An 18,203-nucleotide genomic window follows, 5' to 3' on the forward strand; every position below is an offset into this window, starting at 1 on the left:
TAACATGTATTGCATTGATAATAATTGGATTATTATCAATTATTGACAGGTTTATTCAAGGCAGAAAACTGTTTAAACAGATTCAACAGGCACTACATTTTGCTTTTTACAAAGTTATTCAGTGAAATGCAGCCCTTGATTTGTTTATCTTCCTTCCTTATCAGTCCCCATGTGACAGCAATAAAGTTCAGATAAGAAAAGTTAGACAATAACATTTAATCAAATAAAGTAAAAAATGGCAAAAAAAGGTACAAGCCCCTCATCCCCACATACACATGGACACAAATGTGCACACTGGGCACACACACATATGTAAATGACTATTGCGCCACACTGTGCACTAAAATTAACTTGGGTTTTTTACTGAAGATATAGATTTGAACAATATCATTTGTCACCATTTTATTTTACTAGGTCTTTGTTTTCAAAAAGTATATAATGTTTTGGGTGTGTTAGGTAATCTTAATTTTAACATGTGTAAATAAAATTAAAAAGTCTCCAGTACCAAAAGGCTTAAGGCAATACCATAGAAGTTGCGGCTCTTTTGGCTTACAGTAACTGTTTTACTTGGCTTTATATTAAGTTACATATAGTATATTTATCTAAGTTGATCTGACTTTAGCAGTGCTGTAATTTTCTGACAATATCCTTACAGCAACAAAGTGAAAAGTGGCAGACTGGAATTTTGCAAAATGCCTCTTTTTCAATGCCACCAGAAAATGGAATATGGCTTCCTCTAGATTGTGTTCCCTGAGCAGAACACATAATTTAAAATAGAGCAACCAACTTGAGACAAAAGTCTTTTTTTGGAACTGCAGTTTTTAAAAATGTAGTGTATATTTTAATGAATGCTTGTCCTATATATTGTAACTCCCATGTCTCACAAGACTTTTTTTAAACACCTGTTTTTCAGACAATAACAAAGCAGACATCATCCAATTACTTACAACCTTCAGTAAGTCACTGTCAGAAGATACACTTTTCCATACCCCATTCCACTACTGATTACTAAGGGGATATGAAGCTACTTGGCCATGGATGCTTATCTTTTCCAGAAGGAAATGCAGCTATTACTTTGGTTTAACCCCAATATCCCATCCATTTTGATAGTGGCAAAAGGTGATTTTAAGTGGCAGATATGGGGCTTAAGGTAAGCTTCTTAAACTTACAGTTGCATTTGCATGTATAAGAGCAACATGGTTACCAACAGGACACAAGCAATGTAGGAGGCTGTATAAAGAGACACAGAGGCCTGATTGCCAATCTGTGAAGAATAGCAGTAGATGTCTCTGTTTTAGATACATGTATTACATATCATTCTTACCTGTTTAAAACTAGTTGCCTCAGAGCATTCTTTTGAAACATGAGCTGTGGACGGATCACCAGTATCAATGAGATTTTCCGTGGGGACATTCTGAAAAGGCTTCAGATAAGCAATTTCATTCTGCTTTGAGTCAAGAGTCACACACACATCATAGGAGAAAGGAAAAGGTAGACTTGTGTCACTGATCTCAGAAGGACAGCCCAATGTGAACTGAGGGTACACATTTCTGTTATATACTCCTAAGTCAGTTTGGGAGCTTGCTTTTCTGCATTTAAAAATTATTGTAGCCATCACCGTTACAATAAATAACATAGATATCAGAGCTATAGCTATAACCAGGATATAAGATACGTTTGATGAGGTCTGTGATGTATTCGGTTGTCTTCTTATCTCTGGCATAACTTGTTGAAAGCTTTCAGCCATAACTAAATTCAATGTGACTGTAGAAGACAGACATGGAACACCATTGTCCTTTACGAGAATCACAACCTTTTGTCTAAAAGAATCTTTGTCTGGAAGGTCACGTCCTATTCTGATTTCACCTGTCTGCTGGCCAATAACAAACAGAGAAGGTTCAGAAACTTGTAAGAAATGATAGGAGAGCCAGGCATTGTGTCCAGAGTCAGCATCCACCGCAACCACTTTGGTCACTAGATAACCTTTCTCGGCAGTGTGAGGAATAAATTCAAATAATCCTGATTCTTCATTTTCCTGAGATGGATAAAGAATGTTAGGACTATTATCATTTTTGTCAATAATGCAAACCCTTACTGTGACATTATTGCTTAGAGCAGGAGTTCCACTATCTTTGGCCATCACTTGGAACTGAAATTCTCGTAACTGTTCATAATCAAAAGATCTCTGAGCATAAAGAATTCCAGTCATTGAGTTTATGGACATGTATGAAGATACTGGAATTTCTTCTATGTTACTGTTTAGAATTTTGTAAGTGATTTTTCCATTTTCATCACAGTCACGATCTACAGCACGGACATTGAGTATTGAGGTTCCTGGTTGATTGTTTTCTGAAATATAGAAAATGTATTGCATTTTCTCAAAAACAGGAGGATTGTCATTTACATCTGAAATAGCCAACTGTATAGTTTTATTGCTTGTTAAAGGAGGTGATCCATTATCCAAACACTGAACTGTAATGTTGTAAATGGAATTTAATTCTCGATCCATGCTTGCTGTAGTAACAAGTTTATAATAACTACTAGAAGTTGGTATTAGTTTAAAGGACAGTGTGTTAGAGCTCTGACAAGTGACTTCACCATTCATTCCGGAATCCAAATCCTGAATTTTGATTAACGCTATGACTGTACCTGGAGGTGAATCCTCTGGAATTGTTGATGAGAGGGAAGTGACTGTTATTTCTGGGGCATTATCATTTATATCGATCACTTGAATTGATATTTTGCAGTGTGTTACATGTCCACCTCCATCTTTAGCTTCTACAGTCATTTCATAACTGTCTGATGTTTCAAAATCCAAATTTCCACATATTTTAATATTCCCATTCAGAGGATCTATAGCAAAGATTTCCTGGGCATTTTCAGAAATGTGGCTAAATGCATACGTAATTTGGGAATTAGACCCTTCATCTTTGTCAGTTGCATTTAAACTAATCACTACAAAATCAAAAGGTGCATTTTCATGTAATCGTATGTGATATTTGTCCTGGGAAAATACTGGATAATTATCATTATCATCTCGAACATCAATCTTAACTATTGCCGTACCAGATTTTGAAGGATGCCCGCCATCAAAAGCAGTCAAAATTAATTCATAGAAACTTTTTCTTTCTCTGTCAAGTGACTTTTCTAGTATAATTTCTGGGTACATAATTCCATCATTAGTATGTTTCTCCCCAAGGCTGAAGAACTCAGAACTTGTAAGTGTATACGTTTGAACAGAATTGGTGCCTATGTCTGGATCTTTAGCAATGCCTAGTGCAAACCGTACCCCAGGGGAGGTAAGTTCACTAATTTCTATATCAAAATATCTCTTAGAAAATATGGGAGCATTATCATTCACATCCTGAATTTCAATAGAAACTGTGTAAAAATTTAAAGGTTTTTCTATGACAGCTTCAAGGTTTAAAATACAGCTCTGTTTAGCCCCACATAATGCTTCTCGGTCAATTATTTCAGACACAAATAAGTCACCAGTCTCCAAACTGACATTAAGATACTGTTTCTTCTGCTGAGCAATCACCTGGAATTTTCTCATTGCAAGTTCCTTTACATTGAGTCCGAGATCCTTTGCAATATTCCCAACTACAGATCCTTTCTTTAGTTCCTCAGATATTGAGTAGTGTAATTGTCCAGAAATATTTCTAATCAAAAAAGAAATTAAGCAAAATACTTGCCAAACCATGGTCTTCTGTGTTGTTCTGTATCCATTATTAGGATCCATTCTGCACTGGCTGACTTTTACAAAATTCAGAGAGTAGAAAATAAAACTGAAACATCCAGCATGTTTTGTGGAAAAATTCAGAAAAATCCAAGAAATAAGGTCTGAAGCACACTTTGTGCTTCAGTGTTCACAAAATTGTGCTTCAGTGTTTTCTTCTAACCATCACTGTGAGACTGTAGTAAAATACATTTGGTTTTATCATCTCGTCAGGATTAAATGTTTTACAGTCCAACAGTGGCACTTAGAGTTCAAAATATGGTATTGCAGGTTTAAAGTCTTAAGACATTTACATTCAATGTACAAGGGTACAAATGCACAAATATGTACTAGTTAAAATTATTTTCAGAAATGTATTTTTTTCTCAGGAATCACTGCTTGTTTAAACATAGAAGACATTAAATATATTTATGTAGTAAATAGCATATAATAAATACAATCTATTTCATATTTACTATCAAAACAGTACAATTAAAAATAACTAACATTGCCCATAGAATGATAATGAAGTACTTCCTATATTGTTGTTTTATAGTTTATTTGTGTCAGTAATGTATTATATTACAATAAAATGTGTCAGGTGACCAGACCCTTTTTGCAAATGTTAATGTCAACATTTTTCACTTACAGCTTTTAGAGTTTGTGAAAGACCCCAAACCTGTATATTTTCTGAAAGTACAAAAGTTAAAGAATATAAAGATGGTGCTACTGATTTTGTAAGTCCTGTGATAGTTGCCAAAATGTTTATCAAATCAATGTTTTCAATTAAAATCCACTTAAATCCTTATTAGCGCACACAAACTATAAAACTCCTAAATCTAAAGCATATATCTTTATTGAGTTAATAAATAACAATTATTTGTCAATTTTAAATTGTGACTATTTGTGAAATGGTGAAGTGTGTGTGTGTGTGTGTGTGTGTGTGTGTGTCTGTGTGTGTGTGTCTGTGTGTCTGTGTGTGTATGCATGTGTGTTTTGTATTTATTTTTAATAAATAAAGTACTGTTACCAGGGGAGTACAAGCCCCTTGGTGACAGTATATACTCTAATTTTGACAGGTCCTCTTTGGAGAAACAGACCACTGATGTTTCCCCTTTGGGGTGGAGGAAAAGAACAAGGACACAGAGTCCTTAAATCTCCTTATCCCCTGCTGTCTGGCATTTACTATTGAACACAGAAGTGACCAGGACCAAGTAGATCTGTGTTCATTCACAAAACTGCAGGAGGTTGGTGCACATGCCTCTGCGTTTACAATCTCCTTCAGTTTATGAATGAACATGGAAAAGCTTATCTGTATTCATTCACAAAGTGAAGAATGTTGGTTAAGCTGTTCCAGTGAGATTGGTATGAGGCCAAGACATCAGTCTCATCAGTGGCAACGGGGAGGGGGGGGAGGAAAGGTGGTGCAGTAGGGGTCAAACAGCAGAATGAGGGCACAAAATCGCTGGGGAGAGAGCAAATTGAAGCGGTACTGCAGGAGAGCAAATGAAGAGTGATGGCAGAGATATGCAGATATGTACAGATAAATTCAAAGACAAATGAATTGCCATCATATTGTAGAAGATATACTGTATACTTTAGAACACCCTGTGTAAATAATAAGTTTGCATCCAAATGACACAAATCTTCACATGTATGGTAAAATCAAAGCACTATCTGGCCTACGTCTATGCTTGCTAATAGCTCAGGAGCTAGCTACAGAAATTTACAGCTTAAATTACATCTACTCACTTTGCCATTGCTTCCTAACACATTTCCATAATTTGTTTCAGATGAGACAGTACAGGAAAAAACAATACTGCCAGAATGTGCTTTTCAGTGCTAATAAATTAATCCCATGCCATAGCATAATTGATGCTAGGGATAAACCAATTTATGGTAAGTATTCGAATAATACCTTTACTTCGCCTTTACTTTGCTATGAGTTAGGTGAAATATCAGTTTAGAAAGAAACATAACTTTTGGTATATTTTTTTCACACTTCCCAGCATGTTATTGACCATTAAAGTTTTATGTCAATATCTAAACTACTTTAATTTAATTAATCATTTTTTCCCCAAATGAAATAGAATGAATATTGTTATTTCATATTCAATGGGTCCCTTAACCCTTTTACTGCCAAGGCCTTACCTTTACATAAAACCACCAAACCATATATATTTCCTGAAAGCACAGACCCTGTAGAGTAAAATGTACATTTCCCAATATTAGCGCAACTCTTTATCAAACCCAAACATTTTGTAAAAATTGCACTTAATTTTAGTGCCCCAAACCACAATATAATACCCATTTATTTATAACATATAAAAGTAAAGGTTAAGATGAGTAAATGGATACCCAACATGCCTATGTTAAAAATTATGCGCATCCTTGAAACAGCAACAAAATACAACACCTCAAATTGTCCATATGTGACGCTTTAGCAGCCCATACAGGTCATCAATTTAGATATACACATGATTTTTGGCCCTAGAATTATTGGTCTCACACTGGCACACACGGCGATACCTAACATGTGTATCGCAATCGTCATTTTTGTAAGTAGGCGCACCTGACGCATGTTTAAGATAACACGCTTGCGCTCGTGGGAGGGACTTTACATTTTTTTATTATTTTTACATTTATTTTATTCAATCTTTATTTTTTTTTACACTTTACTTAATTGCTATCACATATGGGGGCTGCTGTTTCATATCTGCTGTTTGTGTGAACTTATAATAAAATGACTGATATACTGTATGTTATACACACAGTATGGTAAGACTGTTTTTAAATTGTACCAAGTGAATCATGGATGAGAGGTTGAAACAAAGAGCAGTAACTAAGTATCTGAAGAAAGAGGTTTGTTCAACTGACCCATACATGCCTGAAGAATGCGTATGGTGATGCAGTAATTGACGTGAGCAACATTAGCAACTTTAGGCATTGGGTAAAGAAGTTTATTAAGGAAAACATTGAAATTGCTGACACAGCATTGAATGGCCTCATTCAAACTCTCCTCAAAATAAATGTATAGTAATAACATTTTTTATTGATTTATCATAAATATCAGCATATAAACAGTAAGCAGCCATTTACATATATCCCTGTACAAGGGAAAAAACTCTCCTCAAAATAAATGTAAATCTGCTGTAAAAGCATTCATTTGCCACATCATGACGACCGTGTTCTGGGGTGACCAATGAATCATTCTTATGGATTTTTTGGATGAAGGTGCAATAGTGAAAACTACATTGGTACACTTTGAAAGCTAAAGGGAGCCTTTAGGAAGAAATTACCACAGAAAGACATCCATGCCATACACCTGCATCATGATAATGCATGCCCACACACCTCTTATGCTACCAGTTAGATGATTGCTGAATTGGGCTGGTCAGTGGTCACTCATCCACCCTACAGCCCAGAGTTGGCACCTGAATTCTACCAGTTTGGACCAAGGAAGGATTACAATCATGACATGAGATTTTAGGACCTGCAAAATTTAAAATAACTCAGAAGCAGTGGATCAAAGTGTGTTTTGTAGAATTCTTTCAAACTGGATGAGGCCTGACTACAAAGGCCTGCGCAAATGCATTGAGCATTATGGGGACTATGTGGAAGTGTAACTCTAAGTAGAGGAATTTAATGGCTAACTGTATGCATATTCAGTGTTTCCATCTCTGCAAAGTTAAACATTCTACATCTCAACAGGCATAACTTTTTGATACTCACTTGTGTAAAACTTATATCAAGGGGGCGTGGCCTGCATCTCCCGGCACCGGCCTAATCTCTAGCTGATGATACAGTACCTCTTTTTGGATGTCTCGGGTGCAGGGGAGCCAGGTGTGTCTCAGGAGCTCCCGACAGTCTGACTTGGCGGATTTCTTCGCCCCCGCGGGCGCCTCGAGCCGACCTGGGGACACGCAACTCATGGCGTCTACCCGCTCAGCAACTGCAGGCCCCACTCCTTCCAAGGCCCGGGGTAAAGTTACAGCGCTGCCCCTCGATGTGGAGGATTCGGCACGCGATCGGCGCCCATCACCGATCCCCTCGCCGGAATTCTCTATGACTGCATCGGGCGCCCGTTCTGGGACCGAGGTAAGCGAGGGGGGAGACTGGAGAGAGATTCTCCCACGTCTCACCACGAAAGGCGACCTGGAGGACATGGCTGCACGAATAGTGGCGGCCCTCAGGCAGGAGGTGCAGGAGATTGGGCAGAGGGTGACATCCCTAGATGGTCGGGTAGCTACAGTGGAGGAATCTACCACAGCCCTCACACAGCGAGTAGCGGCCCTGGAATCGGCCCAGTCTGCCATAGGCACCCAGATGACCATGGCATTTCTCCGCCTAGATGATGGCGAGAACCGCAACAGACGTAACAACTTACGCCTGAGGGGCATCCCTGAAGCCACCATGGGACGGGATCTTCGCTCCACGGTCGTAGCGATTCTCAACCAATACCTGGACAAGCCCCCGGCGTCTGAGATGGAACTGGACCGGGTACATCGCGTCATGGGCGCCCACGCAACAACTCACACCAACCCTCCACCACGGGATGTGTTATGCCGGGTGCACTTTTATTCAATCAAGGAAGAGATCCTGAGGCAAGCCTGGCATAAGGAGCCTCTAGATTTTGATGGTGCACAGGTTCAAATTATGCCTGACCTCTCTAGACATACCCTCCGCATGCGCAGATCTATGAGGCCTTTGCTGGAAGTCATTCGCTCTGCTGATGCCTCCTATAGATGGGGCCACCCATTCCACCTCATCGTGAGGAAGGGAGACTCATCATTCTCTCTGCATCACCCTGCACAGCTGCCAGACCCGTTTGCCTTCCTGGAAGCTGAGGTGATACCGATCCCGAATTGGCTGAACTTCTCTTATGACCGCCCGCCCACGGTCGGCTTCCCGACGGGACCGGCCAGGAGAGGGAGATCCCGCAACCGAGCCAGCCAGAGGAATGTCCCCGGCCCTTCCCATGCCAGAAGTGAGACCTGAAGTCCCCACCGGATGGAATCCTGGCTCCTATCTCAGGTTTTATGTGCATTTTCCCATCCCACAGTTGTTGTTTGCTCTGTGCAAGTTAGCGCTGTTCATTAGACTTTTCTGATGTTAAAGGGGGCCCCCACTAGGGGGCGCCACTGGCCGTCCTGTGACTTTCGCCTCCTTATTGCCTTTGTAGGGCCAGTGGGGCCTTGGGTGGACTCTCGTTCAACACCGTGGATGGGTTAGAGAGGTAGCTAAGCAAGGTCAAATGTTTTATTGCCATACTTTTGTTATTACACGTATCTAGCCAGTTAGATATGGGATGACGGGCTCCAAAGGTCATGGGTGGGGGTTCTCTCAGCATCATGGTGTGGCTAGCGAGCGAGTTATGTTCTGTCTTATGTTTTATTGCCATGTTTATGTTATTTCATTTATTTACCCAGTTATCTGCGGGAAGACAGACCGCCCATTGGAGGGGGGGAGGCCAGTAGCTGATCCCTCGTGGGGGTAGCTAAGGAGTGACACTCTCCTCAAGTGTGGCTGCTCCAACTTACTGCCTGGGAAAAGAAGGGCGGGATCCTAGTATAGTACTGTACTTACATCCAATAATCTAGGTTGAGGTGCCGAATAGATGCATCTCCTACATTGCTATTGTTCTTACCATTGTTTTGTATTAACTTCACCCCCATAGGATACACGCTCACGCCCTATAAATACAGGGGTGGGCGTGACTCAAGAAGGTTTTGGCTGACCTGTAGTCAGTGTCAGCGTCTTTTTCCTCTTGCTTTCTCTTTTCTAGATCTACTACACTCTCTTCCTCTACTTGTCTGGACTTCCCTTTTGCTCCCTACCCCTGCTGCATCTTCTCCTTCTTCCCCACTGTTTCCTCTTGCCTCCCTCAAAGCCCCTCACGGGGAGGTGGCATGCTATGGCTCCCCTCTCGTTGTACTCCCTGAAAGCTAGGGGTTTGAACATCCCTGAAAAACGATTGAGGTTGCTATCAGATCTGCAGAGAGCCAGGGCCCAAGTGGCTTTTATACAGGAAACACACTTCAAAAAAGATGCTATCCCCAAATTGACAAACCGGGATTATCCTGTGGTGTACCATGCAGCATCACCGCTCTCCAGGACTAAAGGAGTAAGTATCTTACTCTCTAAATCAGTGGCGTGGACATGTCTGGATCAAATAACAGATGAGCTGGGTCGGTTTTTAGTGGTTAAGGGACGCGTGGGAGTTACCACAGTGACACTGGCCAATGTGTACCTACCTAACACAGACCAGCTACAATTCCTGCAATCTTTTCTCCCCCGCCTGGAGGACTTCCAGGAGAGGACTCTGATTTTGGGTGGGGATTTCAACATGGCCATGGATCCCATTATTGACACCTCAAGGGGCGCTTCCCACCTTTCCTTCTCCTACCTTAAGCTAGCACTCCACCAACTGCAACTCGTTGACGTGTGGCGTACCCTGTACCCGGAAGGGCGGGACTTCACATACTATTCCACAGTCCATCAATCCTACTCAAGAATTTACTATTTCTTCACCAGACATGGGGACCTGACTAGAGTTATATCGACTTCCATAGGCTCCCCGGTTCTCTCTGATCATTCCCCGATCCAGCTATGCATTGACCTCTCAGCTCCCACCTCGAGGAGTTCCTCATGGAGGCTTAATGAGTCCCTACTGCAAAACCCAGTTATATATGCAGATCTGACGACTTCTCTGACGGCCTACTTCTGCATAAATGCTACTGATCAGGGGAGGCACACAAATGTGTTCTGCGGGGCATCCTTATTCGGCATGGTGCGAGACTGAAAAGGGAACGGAATGCCCAAATTGAGGCCCTGATGTGCCGCCTACGCAGACTAGAGGTGCCCCACAAACAGTCACTGGCAGTGGCGACCTAACGGGACCTCGTTCAGGTCCGGGAGGCGCTGAATACTATTCTGTTTGTTCAGGTGAAGAGACAGGCAATGTTTGCCTATATGAGCATGCAAATGAACCGGGTAGGTACTTAGCCGCAGTGGCGTAACCAGAGTTATGGGCGCCCGGGGCAGAACATTTTTTTCGCCCCCCCCCATATTATATAAACATCCACTAGAACTGTACCCCCCACCCCCACACATATATATCAGCTAAACTTCACGGTCCCGTGCTACCGAAAGTTCCTGGATCAGTTGTCCCCCCATTTCCTGGCAGCCTTCAACTCTATTCTACTGAATCGCCCCTTTCCAGTTGATTCTTTGAGGGCACATGTGGTAGTGATTCCTAAGGAGGGAAGGGACCCGGCGCAATGTGATAGCTACCGCCCCATAGCCCTCCTCAACGTAGACCTGAAACTGTTCGCAAAAATTCTAGCCACTAGACTCGCGCCATGTGTCCAAGCTTTAGTACAGGATGACCAGGTGGGCTTTCTTTTGTCTAGGGAGGTCAGGGACAGTGCAACCCGGGTCATAAACCTAATTCACGGAGCGCGTTCCACGTCCTCCCCGTTGATGGTCCTCTCAACCGATGCCGAGAAGGCGTTTGACAGGGTGGACTGGCAATTTTTTAAGTCCACCCTACGCCATATCGGTCTGGGTCCTCATATGCTGATCACTCGCTGCCCTATCTGGGGACACATATCACGGCAGATTTGAACGCACTCTACGAGGCAAATTTTGTTCCCCTCTTATCGCAGATCAAACAAGACTTAAAAGCGTGGCAGGCCCTAACGGTGACGTGGTTTGGACGCTGCAATGCACTAAAAATGACCATACTCCCCAGAATACTGTTTCTGATGCAATCGTTACCCATCCGTCTACCACAGGCTTTTTTTTCTCGCTTACGCAGAATGTTCTTGTTGTATGTTTGGGCGAACGGAGTGCCCAGAATTGCCAGACGCCTCCTTACTATGCCTAAGTCAGTGGGTGGGATTGGGCTTCCAGACGTCCATCTGTACTATAAAGCAGTACATCTTAATAGGGTTGTAGACTAGTGTTGCCACTCCGCTCTTAAACAATGGGTACGCATGGAATTGAAGACCGCCCCGCTCCCGCTCCCAGGCCTTCCGTGGCTCTCCAGCCCAATGCCCACATCTTGCTCCCAACATCCCACGATAGGTGCCACTCTAAGGACTGTGAGGATGTTGTTCCGCACCTCCTCCATCTCCCCGCTCACCCCGGTGATAGGGGACCCAGACTTCCCAGTGGGGATGGAAAACTGACGCCTACGCACTCTAATTGATCTCGGCAAATTTTGGATACGGGACTTTAGAACGGGGGGAGGTTGGCTGGAGACACCCGCACTGCAATCTCTTCTGGAGCCTATCCCAGACCTACAAGATGCTAGTTGCCCCCCACTAGACTTCGCCCCGCAATTTTTAAGGAAGTGGGAAGCAGACCTGGGTACTACATTTACCCCGCACCAGAAGGACACAATGTGGTGCGGAGGTGTTCCTGCTACACATGACCAGTCTCTCGAGACGCAAATACAAGGCGTCGTTATCGATCCACTTGCTTAATGCTGCCAAGGCCTGTGTCCCGTCTCTCTGGAGGTCGGCCCAGGCCCCATCCCTGCGCCTTTGGCTCACAAAGGTTAATGAGATTCACCAGTTGGAGGATCTCACGGCCACGGTTCACAACACAGAGAAGAAATTCCGAGACACCTGGAGAGCGTGGACGCATTACACCACTACTGACGCTTACCTCCGGATCATGACCCCAGAGGGGAGCTCTTGAGTGCTGACCCCCGCATGAGACTTAACTGTCCTAAGACATGGGTAGATCCATTGCCCTGTATGGAAGCATTGGCTCCAGAGGTTGCTACCCTGGGGGGGCCACTGGGGTAGGCAGGGGACCCTTCCTCCCTTTGTTTCCCCCCTTTCCTTCTACTTTCGCACTTACCTTTCTCTTTTTCTTTTACCTTCTCTCTTAACTGTTCCTCTTCTACAAATCCTGGTGGACTACCACCCAACCGCCTTATTGAACCAAGGATAGCTGCTTGGAGACCATGGCTTCCGCACCCGGGACCCTGGGTCCAAGGGAGGCCATGTTCCCCTTCATAGATATGATCCTTCGCACGATTGCCACTTGGAGGGCAACTGATAATGGAACATAACGAGGAGTGGTTGGGTCAGGCTAACTGATTAGTAACAGCATTGGTGTCAGCAACCGGGACCGAGATGTTTTATTATACCATTGTGACTTGTACCATATCGACTTGATTGTAATTTTCTTACTTGTTATGATATGTACACTTTTACTTGAAGAAAGTTCAGATGGCTGTCTGCGTGCAGCTTTATGCATACCGTATCTGTATCAACATATGTTTTTTGCACAATAAACATAGATTTAAAAAAAACAACTTATATCAACTAATCAAGTGTGCTCCCTAAGTGAATAATTGAGAAATATGTTGCTTTCACAACGCGACCCCTGCAGTTTTATGTGTGTGTTTAAGGTTGTGGGGGGAAGGGTGGATTGGGTTATCTAAGGTCTTTCAATATTTCCCAGCCATGGTGCCTGGGTTTGCTTGGATAGTGCATAGAAGGGTTTCCATTGTTAGGATAATTATTAAAGGCAGAAAGCAGGTAACCCTTCAAGTCTATAATTTTGCCACTTTATAGATCATTGGTTCGACCTCATCTGGAGTACGCGGTCCAGTTCTAGTCACCAGTACTAAGAAAAGATGTCCTTGAGTTGGAAAAAGTCCAGCGGAGGGCAACCAAACTAATTAGGGGTATGGAGGACCAGAGCTACGAGACAAGGCTACTAAATTTAAACATGTTCACATTGGAGGTGAGGAGATTAAGGGGGGATATGATCTCCATGTACAAAATGTTCAATGGTGGCAGCAACATTAGCGATAAACTGTTTAAAATTAACTCCATTACAAAAACTAGAGGCCACCACCTAAAATTGGTGGAAAAAAAATTCCAGCACAAGGGGCGAAGGGGGTTCTTCACAGTAAGATCAGTTAGGGTCTGGAACTCACTGCCACAGACAGTGATTTCAGCAAAGAATGTGGAATTGTTCAAGAAACTTTTGGACGATTTCTTAAGGGACCGTAATATACAGGGGTACAGGTACTCCTAGAATGAGATCCTAATAGGTTGGACTTGATGGACTAATATCTTTATTCAACCTCAAATACTATGTAACCCTGGTAAGTTCTGTTTCGGATGTTGAAATAATTGAAAAGGGTTTCATTTATCCTTATTGCAGCCAGTGAATGGTAATCTGGAGCTTGATTTAATGAGGTTGATTTAATACATAATTTAATAAAGGCAAATAGGCTGTTCACTGTGCAATGGAATTTGCACTTTGCAGGGGAAGTTTCACTTAGCTTAGTAAATGTGGTGTAACTTAATTTTGTAAAGAATAGCCGATCATGTGCAAGGAAAATTAAAAATGTTTTCTTAAACATGATTGGACGATGTGAACAGCCTATTTGCCTTTATTAAATCAACCCCAGTGTCTCATGTGTGTTCCCCAGCCTATATGGGAGAGGGTTTCTTGAATGAAGTGTCAAATGACCCTATTGAATGTCTTCTTGATATCTGTTTATAGCAGTACTGTTGGGGTTTTGAAGGAGGTAGCATGGCATTTTTTTATACCCTTACCAGTGCCTCTCATTTTTAAAACACTTGACTCAGCTAGCATCTCAAATTTAAGTCCTGAACTTACATCTCAAACTATTTCCTATTCAACAGTCATAGCTTAAAAATAAAAAAAATATGGAAACACAAATTAGCAGAATGTATTTCCACAGATGTATGAATGAATGAATATAACATGGCCCTTTTTGTACTTAGGAAAGCCTATGAAAAGAAATTGGCATATTTACATATATTCTTTACAATAAGCATGGTTTACTTCTCCTGCATACCTAATAAACATGCATTTTTAAATCTGTATTAAATGTTTTAAAACAATACCACATAACTTGTAGATATTCTCGCAAAGTAACCATTTTGTTTGACTTTGTATTCTAAATTATTAGATTCTAAATTATTTAGACATAAATTATAAATTATTTATTTATTATTGGTATTTATATAGCACCGACAATTTACGCAGGGTTTTACACAGTGCACACTTACATCAGTCCCTACCCTCAAAGAGCTTACAATCTAAGGGCCCAATTTCACATGCATACATATGAGGGTCAATTTAGACAGGAGCCAATTAACCTATCAGCATGTCTTTGGAGTGTGGGAAGAAACCGGAGTACCTGGAGGAAACCCATGCAAGTACAGGGAGACCATGCAAACTCCTTGTAGATAGTGTCCTGGCTGGTTCGAACCAGCGACCCCCAGTGTTACAAGGCAAAAGCGCTAACCACTCTGCCACTGTGCTGCCCACACAGTGAGAAAAAATAACAAAGGTTCAAAACAATACAAAAGCTATTTTCTCTATATGACTTAGACCATAACAATAATTCTTTTTGACAATAGCAGTTGTTAATTAAGCTAACTTTTCTAAATACAGTATACCCTTTTGCCTTGTAATTGGTATTTGTTCTGCAACCAACTGAAGCATAGCAGACAGGTACTCTGCAAAATGTGTATTTATGCTTCCATCCTTTAGCTTGGTTTACCTAAGCAGAAAATTAAATTTAAAGTAAAACAGACAACTTGTGATTCTCCTCACCAGTCTTTCCTTTTGACACTTAAGGTATATATTGCTAATTGGGTTATGAGTACTTATAATTTCCAGAAAATCACTCAGCTATGATTTTGCTTGGCTTTGTCTACCCCAATGCCTCCTCCAAATGTATGATATTTTAATTGACAGATTAGAGTGGCTTAAGAGAAGCTTGCCAAACCCACATGTGTATTTCTAAGTAGAAGAGCAAGCCAGTTAAAGTAGACATCAGGCCACAAGCAATGTGGAGATGTACCTGATGCCACAAAGCTATTAGTGAGTACATATTTACTTTTTGCATAACGTATATAAAATATTATGCTAGTTAATTGTAAATATCTTAAATAGTTCTTACCTGTTTACAATTAGTTGCCTCATGGCATTCTTTTGAAATATCAGCTGTGGGAGGATAACCAGTATCAATGAGATTTTCAGTGGGGACATTCTGGAAAGGCTTCAGATAAGCAATTTCATTCTGCTTTGAGTCAAGAGTCACACACACATCATAGGAGAAAGGGAAAGGTAGACTCGTATCACTGATCTCAGAAGGACAACCCAGTGTGAACTGAGGGTACACATGTCTGTTATATACTCCTAAGTCAGTTTGGGAGCTTGCTTTTCTGCATTTAAAAATTATTGTAGCCATCACTGTTACAATAAATAACATAGATATAAGAGCTATAGCTATTATTAGGAAATATGATACATTTGATGAGGTCTGTAATGTATTCGGTTGTCTTTTTATCTCAGGCACAACTTGTTGAAAGCTTTCAGCCATTACTAAATTCAATGCGACGGTAGAAGACAGACATGGAACACCATTGTCCTTTACGAGAATCACAACCTTTTGTCTGAAAGAATCTTTGTCTGGAAGGTCTCGTCCTATTCTGATTTCACCTGTCTGCTGGCCAATAACAAACAGAGAAGGTTCAGAAACTTGTAAGAAATGATAGGAGAGCCAGGCATTGTGTCCAGAGTCAGCATCCACCGCAATCACCTTGGTCACTAGATAACCTTTCTCGGCAGTGTGAGGAATAAATTCAAATAATCCTGATTCTTCATTTTCCTGAGATGGATAAAGGATTTTAGGACTATTATCATTTTTGTCAATAATGCAAACCCTTACTGTGACATTACTGCTTAGAGCAGGAGTTCCACTATCTTTGGCCATCACTTGGAAATGAAATTCACGTAACTGTTCATAATCAAAAGATCTCTGAGCATAAAGAATTCCAGTCATTGAGTTTATGGACATGTATGAAGATACTGGAATTTCTTCTATGTTACTGCTTAAAATGTTGTAAGTGATTTTTCCATTTTCATCACAGTCACGATCTACAGCACGGACATTGAGTATCGAGGTTCCTGGTTGATTGTTTTCTGAAATATAGAAAATGTATTGCATTTTCTCAAAAACAGGAGGATTGTCATTCACATCTGAAATAGCCAACGGTATAGATTTATTGCTTGTCAAAGGAGGTGATCCATTATCCACACACTGAACTGTAATGTTGTAAATGGAATTGAATTCTCGATCCATGCTTGCTGTAGTGACAAGTTTATAATAACTACTAGAAGTTGGTATTAGTTTAAAGGACAGTGTGTTAGAGCTCTGACAAGTAACTTCACCATTCATTCCGCAATCCAAATCCTGAATTTTGATCACCGCTACGACTGTACCCTGTGGTGAATCCTCTGGAATTGTTGATGAGGAGGAAGTGACCGTTATTTCTGGGGCATTATCATTTATATCGATCACTTGAATTAATATTTTGCAATGAGTGACATGTCCACCTCCATCTTTAGCTTCTACAGTCATTTCATAACTGTCTGATGTTTCATAGTCCAAATTTCCAGATATTTTAATATCCCCATTCAGAGGATCTATAACAAAGATTTGCTGGGCATTTTCAGAAATTTGGCTAAATGCATAGGTGATTTTCGAATTAGAGCCTTCATCTTTGTCAGTTGCATTTAAACTAATCAGTACAAAATCAAAAGGTGCATTTTCATGCAATCGTATAAATGCATAGGTGATTTTGGAATTAGAGCCTTCATCTTTGTCAGTTGCATTTAAACTAATCAGTACAAAATCAAAAGGTGCATTTTCATGTAATCGTATGTGATATTTGTCCTGGGAAAATACTGGATAATTATCGTTAACATCTTGAACGTCAATTTTAACTATCACTGAACCAGACTTTGGTGGTTGTCCACCATCAAAAGCAGTCAAAACGAATTCATAGAAACTTTGCCTTTCCCTGTCAAGTGACTTTTCTAGTATAATTTCTGGGTACATAATTCCATCATTAGTATGTTTCTCCCCAAGGCTGAAGAACTCAGAACTTGTAAGTGTATACGTTTGAACAGAATTGGTGCCTATGTCTGGATCTTTAGCAATGCCTAGTGCAAACCGTACACCAGGTGAGGTAAGTTCACTAATTTCTATATCAAAATATTTCTTAGAAAATAAAGGAGCATTGTCATTCACATCCTGAATTTCAATAGTAACTGTATAAAAATTCAAAGGTTTTTCTATGACAGCTTCAAGGTTCAAAATACAGCTCTGTTTAGCCCCACATAATGCTTCTCTGTCAATGATTTCAGACACAAATAAGTCACCTGTCTCTAAATTCACATTGAAATACTGTTTTTTTTGCTGAGCAATCACTTGGAACTTTCTGATTGTGAGTTCCTTCACATTCAGCCCAAGATCCTTTGCAACATTCCCAACTACAGATCCTGTCTTTAGTTCCTCAGGTACTGAGTATTGTAATTTTCCAGAAATATTTCTAGTCAAAAAAGAAATAAAGCAAAATACTTGCCATACCATGGCCATCTGTGTTATGCTATATCCTGTCTTATGATCCAT

General features: G+C 41.0%; 1 protein-coding gene across 1 annotated transcript; it reads right to left on the reverse strand.

The window, feature by feature from the left end:
• Positions 1 to 12,187: 12,187 nt before the first annotated feature.
• LOC108785731 (protocadherin gamma-B1-like) lies at positions 12,188 to 18,203 on the reverse strand. The gene is made up of 5 exons (XM_018554863.1): positions 17,322 to 18,203; positions 15,687 to 17,231; positions 15,181 to 15,284; positions 12,590 to 12,786; positions 12,188 to 12,351 (listed from the first exon to the last, which is right to left on the reverse strand). The coding sequence occupies exons 1-5, from the start codon at positions 18,201 to 18,203 to the stop codon at positions 12,188 to 12,190; spliced, it is 2,892 nt and encodes a 963-aa protein (XP_018410365.1).

Source organism: Nanorana parkeri, unplaced genomic scaffold (assembly GCF_000935625.1).
Source record: "Nanorana parkeri isolate BGI_ZX_2015 unplaced genomic scaffold, ASM93562v1 scaffold176, whole genome shotgun sequence".
Lineage (NCBI taxonomy): Eukaryota > Metazoa > Chordata > Amphibia > Anura > Dicroglossidae > Nanorana > Nanorana parkeri.

Excerpts from the sequence above, each read along its gene's own strand:
- LOC108785731 (XM_018554863.1), bottom strand. The coding sequence starts at position 18,203 with ATGGATCATAAGACAGGATATAGCATAACACAGATGGCCATGGTATGG. Across the intron at positions 17,232-17,321 it reads AAAATGCACCTTTTGATTTT|CAAATCTTTGTTATAGATCC; the intron begins GTACTGATTAGT and ends GAAAATGCCCAG. Across the intron at positions 12,787-15,180 it reads ACCAATTACAAGGCAAAAGG|TTGCCCTCCAAGTGGCAATC; the intron begins GTATACTGTATT and ends TTCCATTATCAG.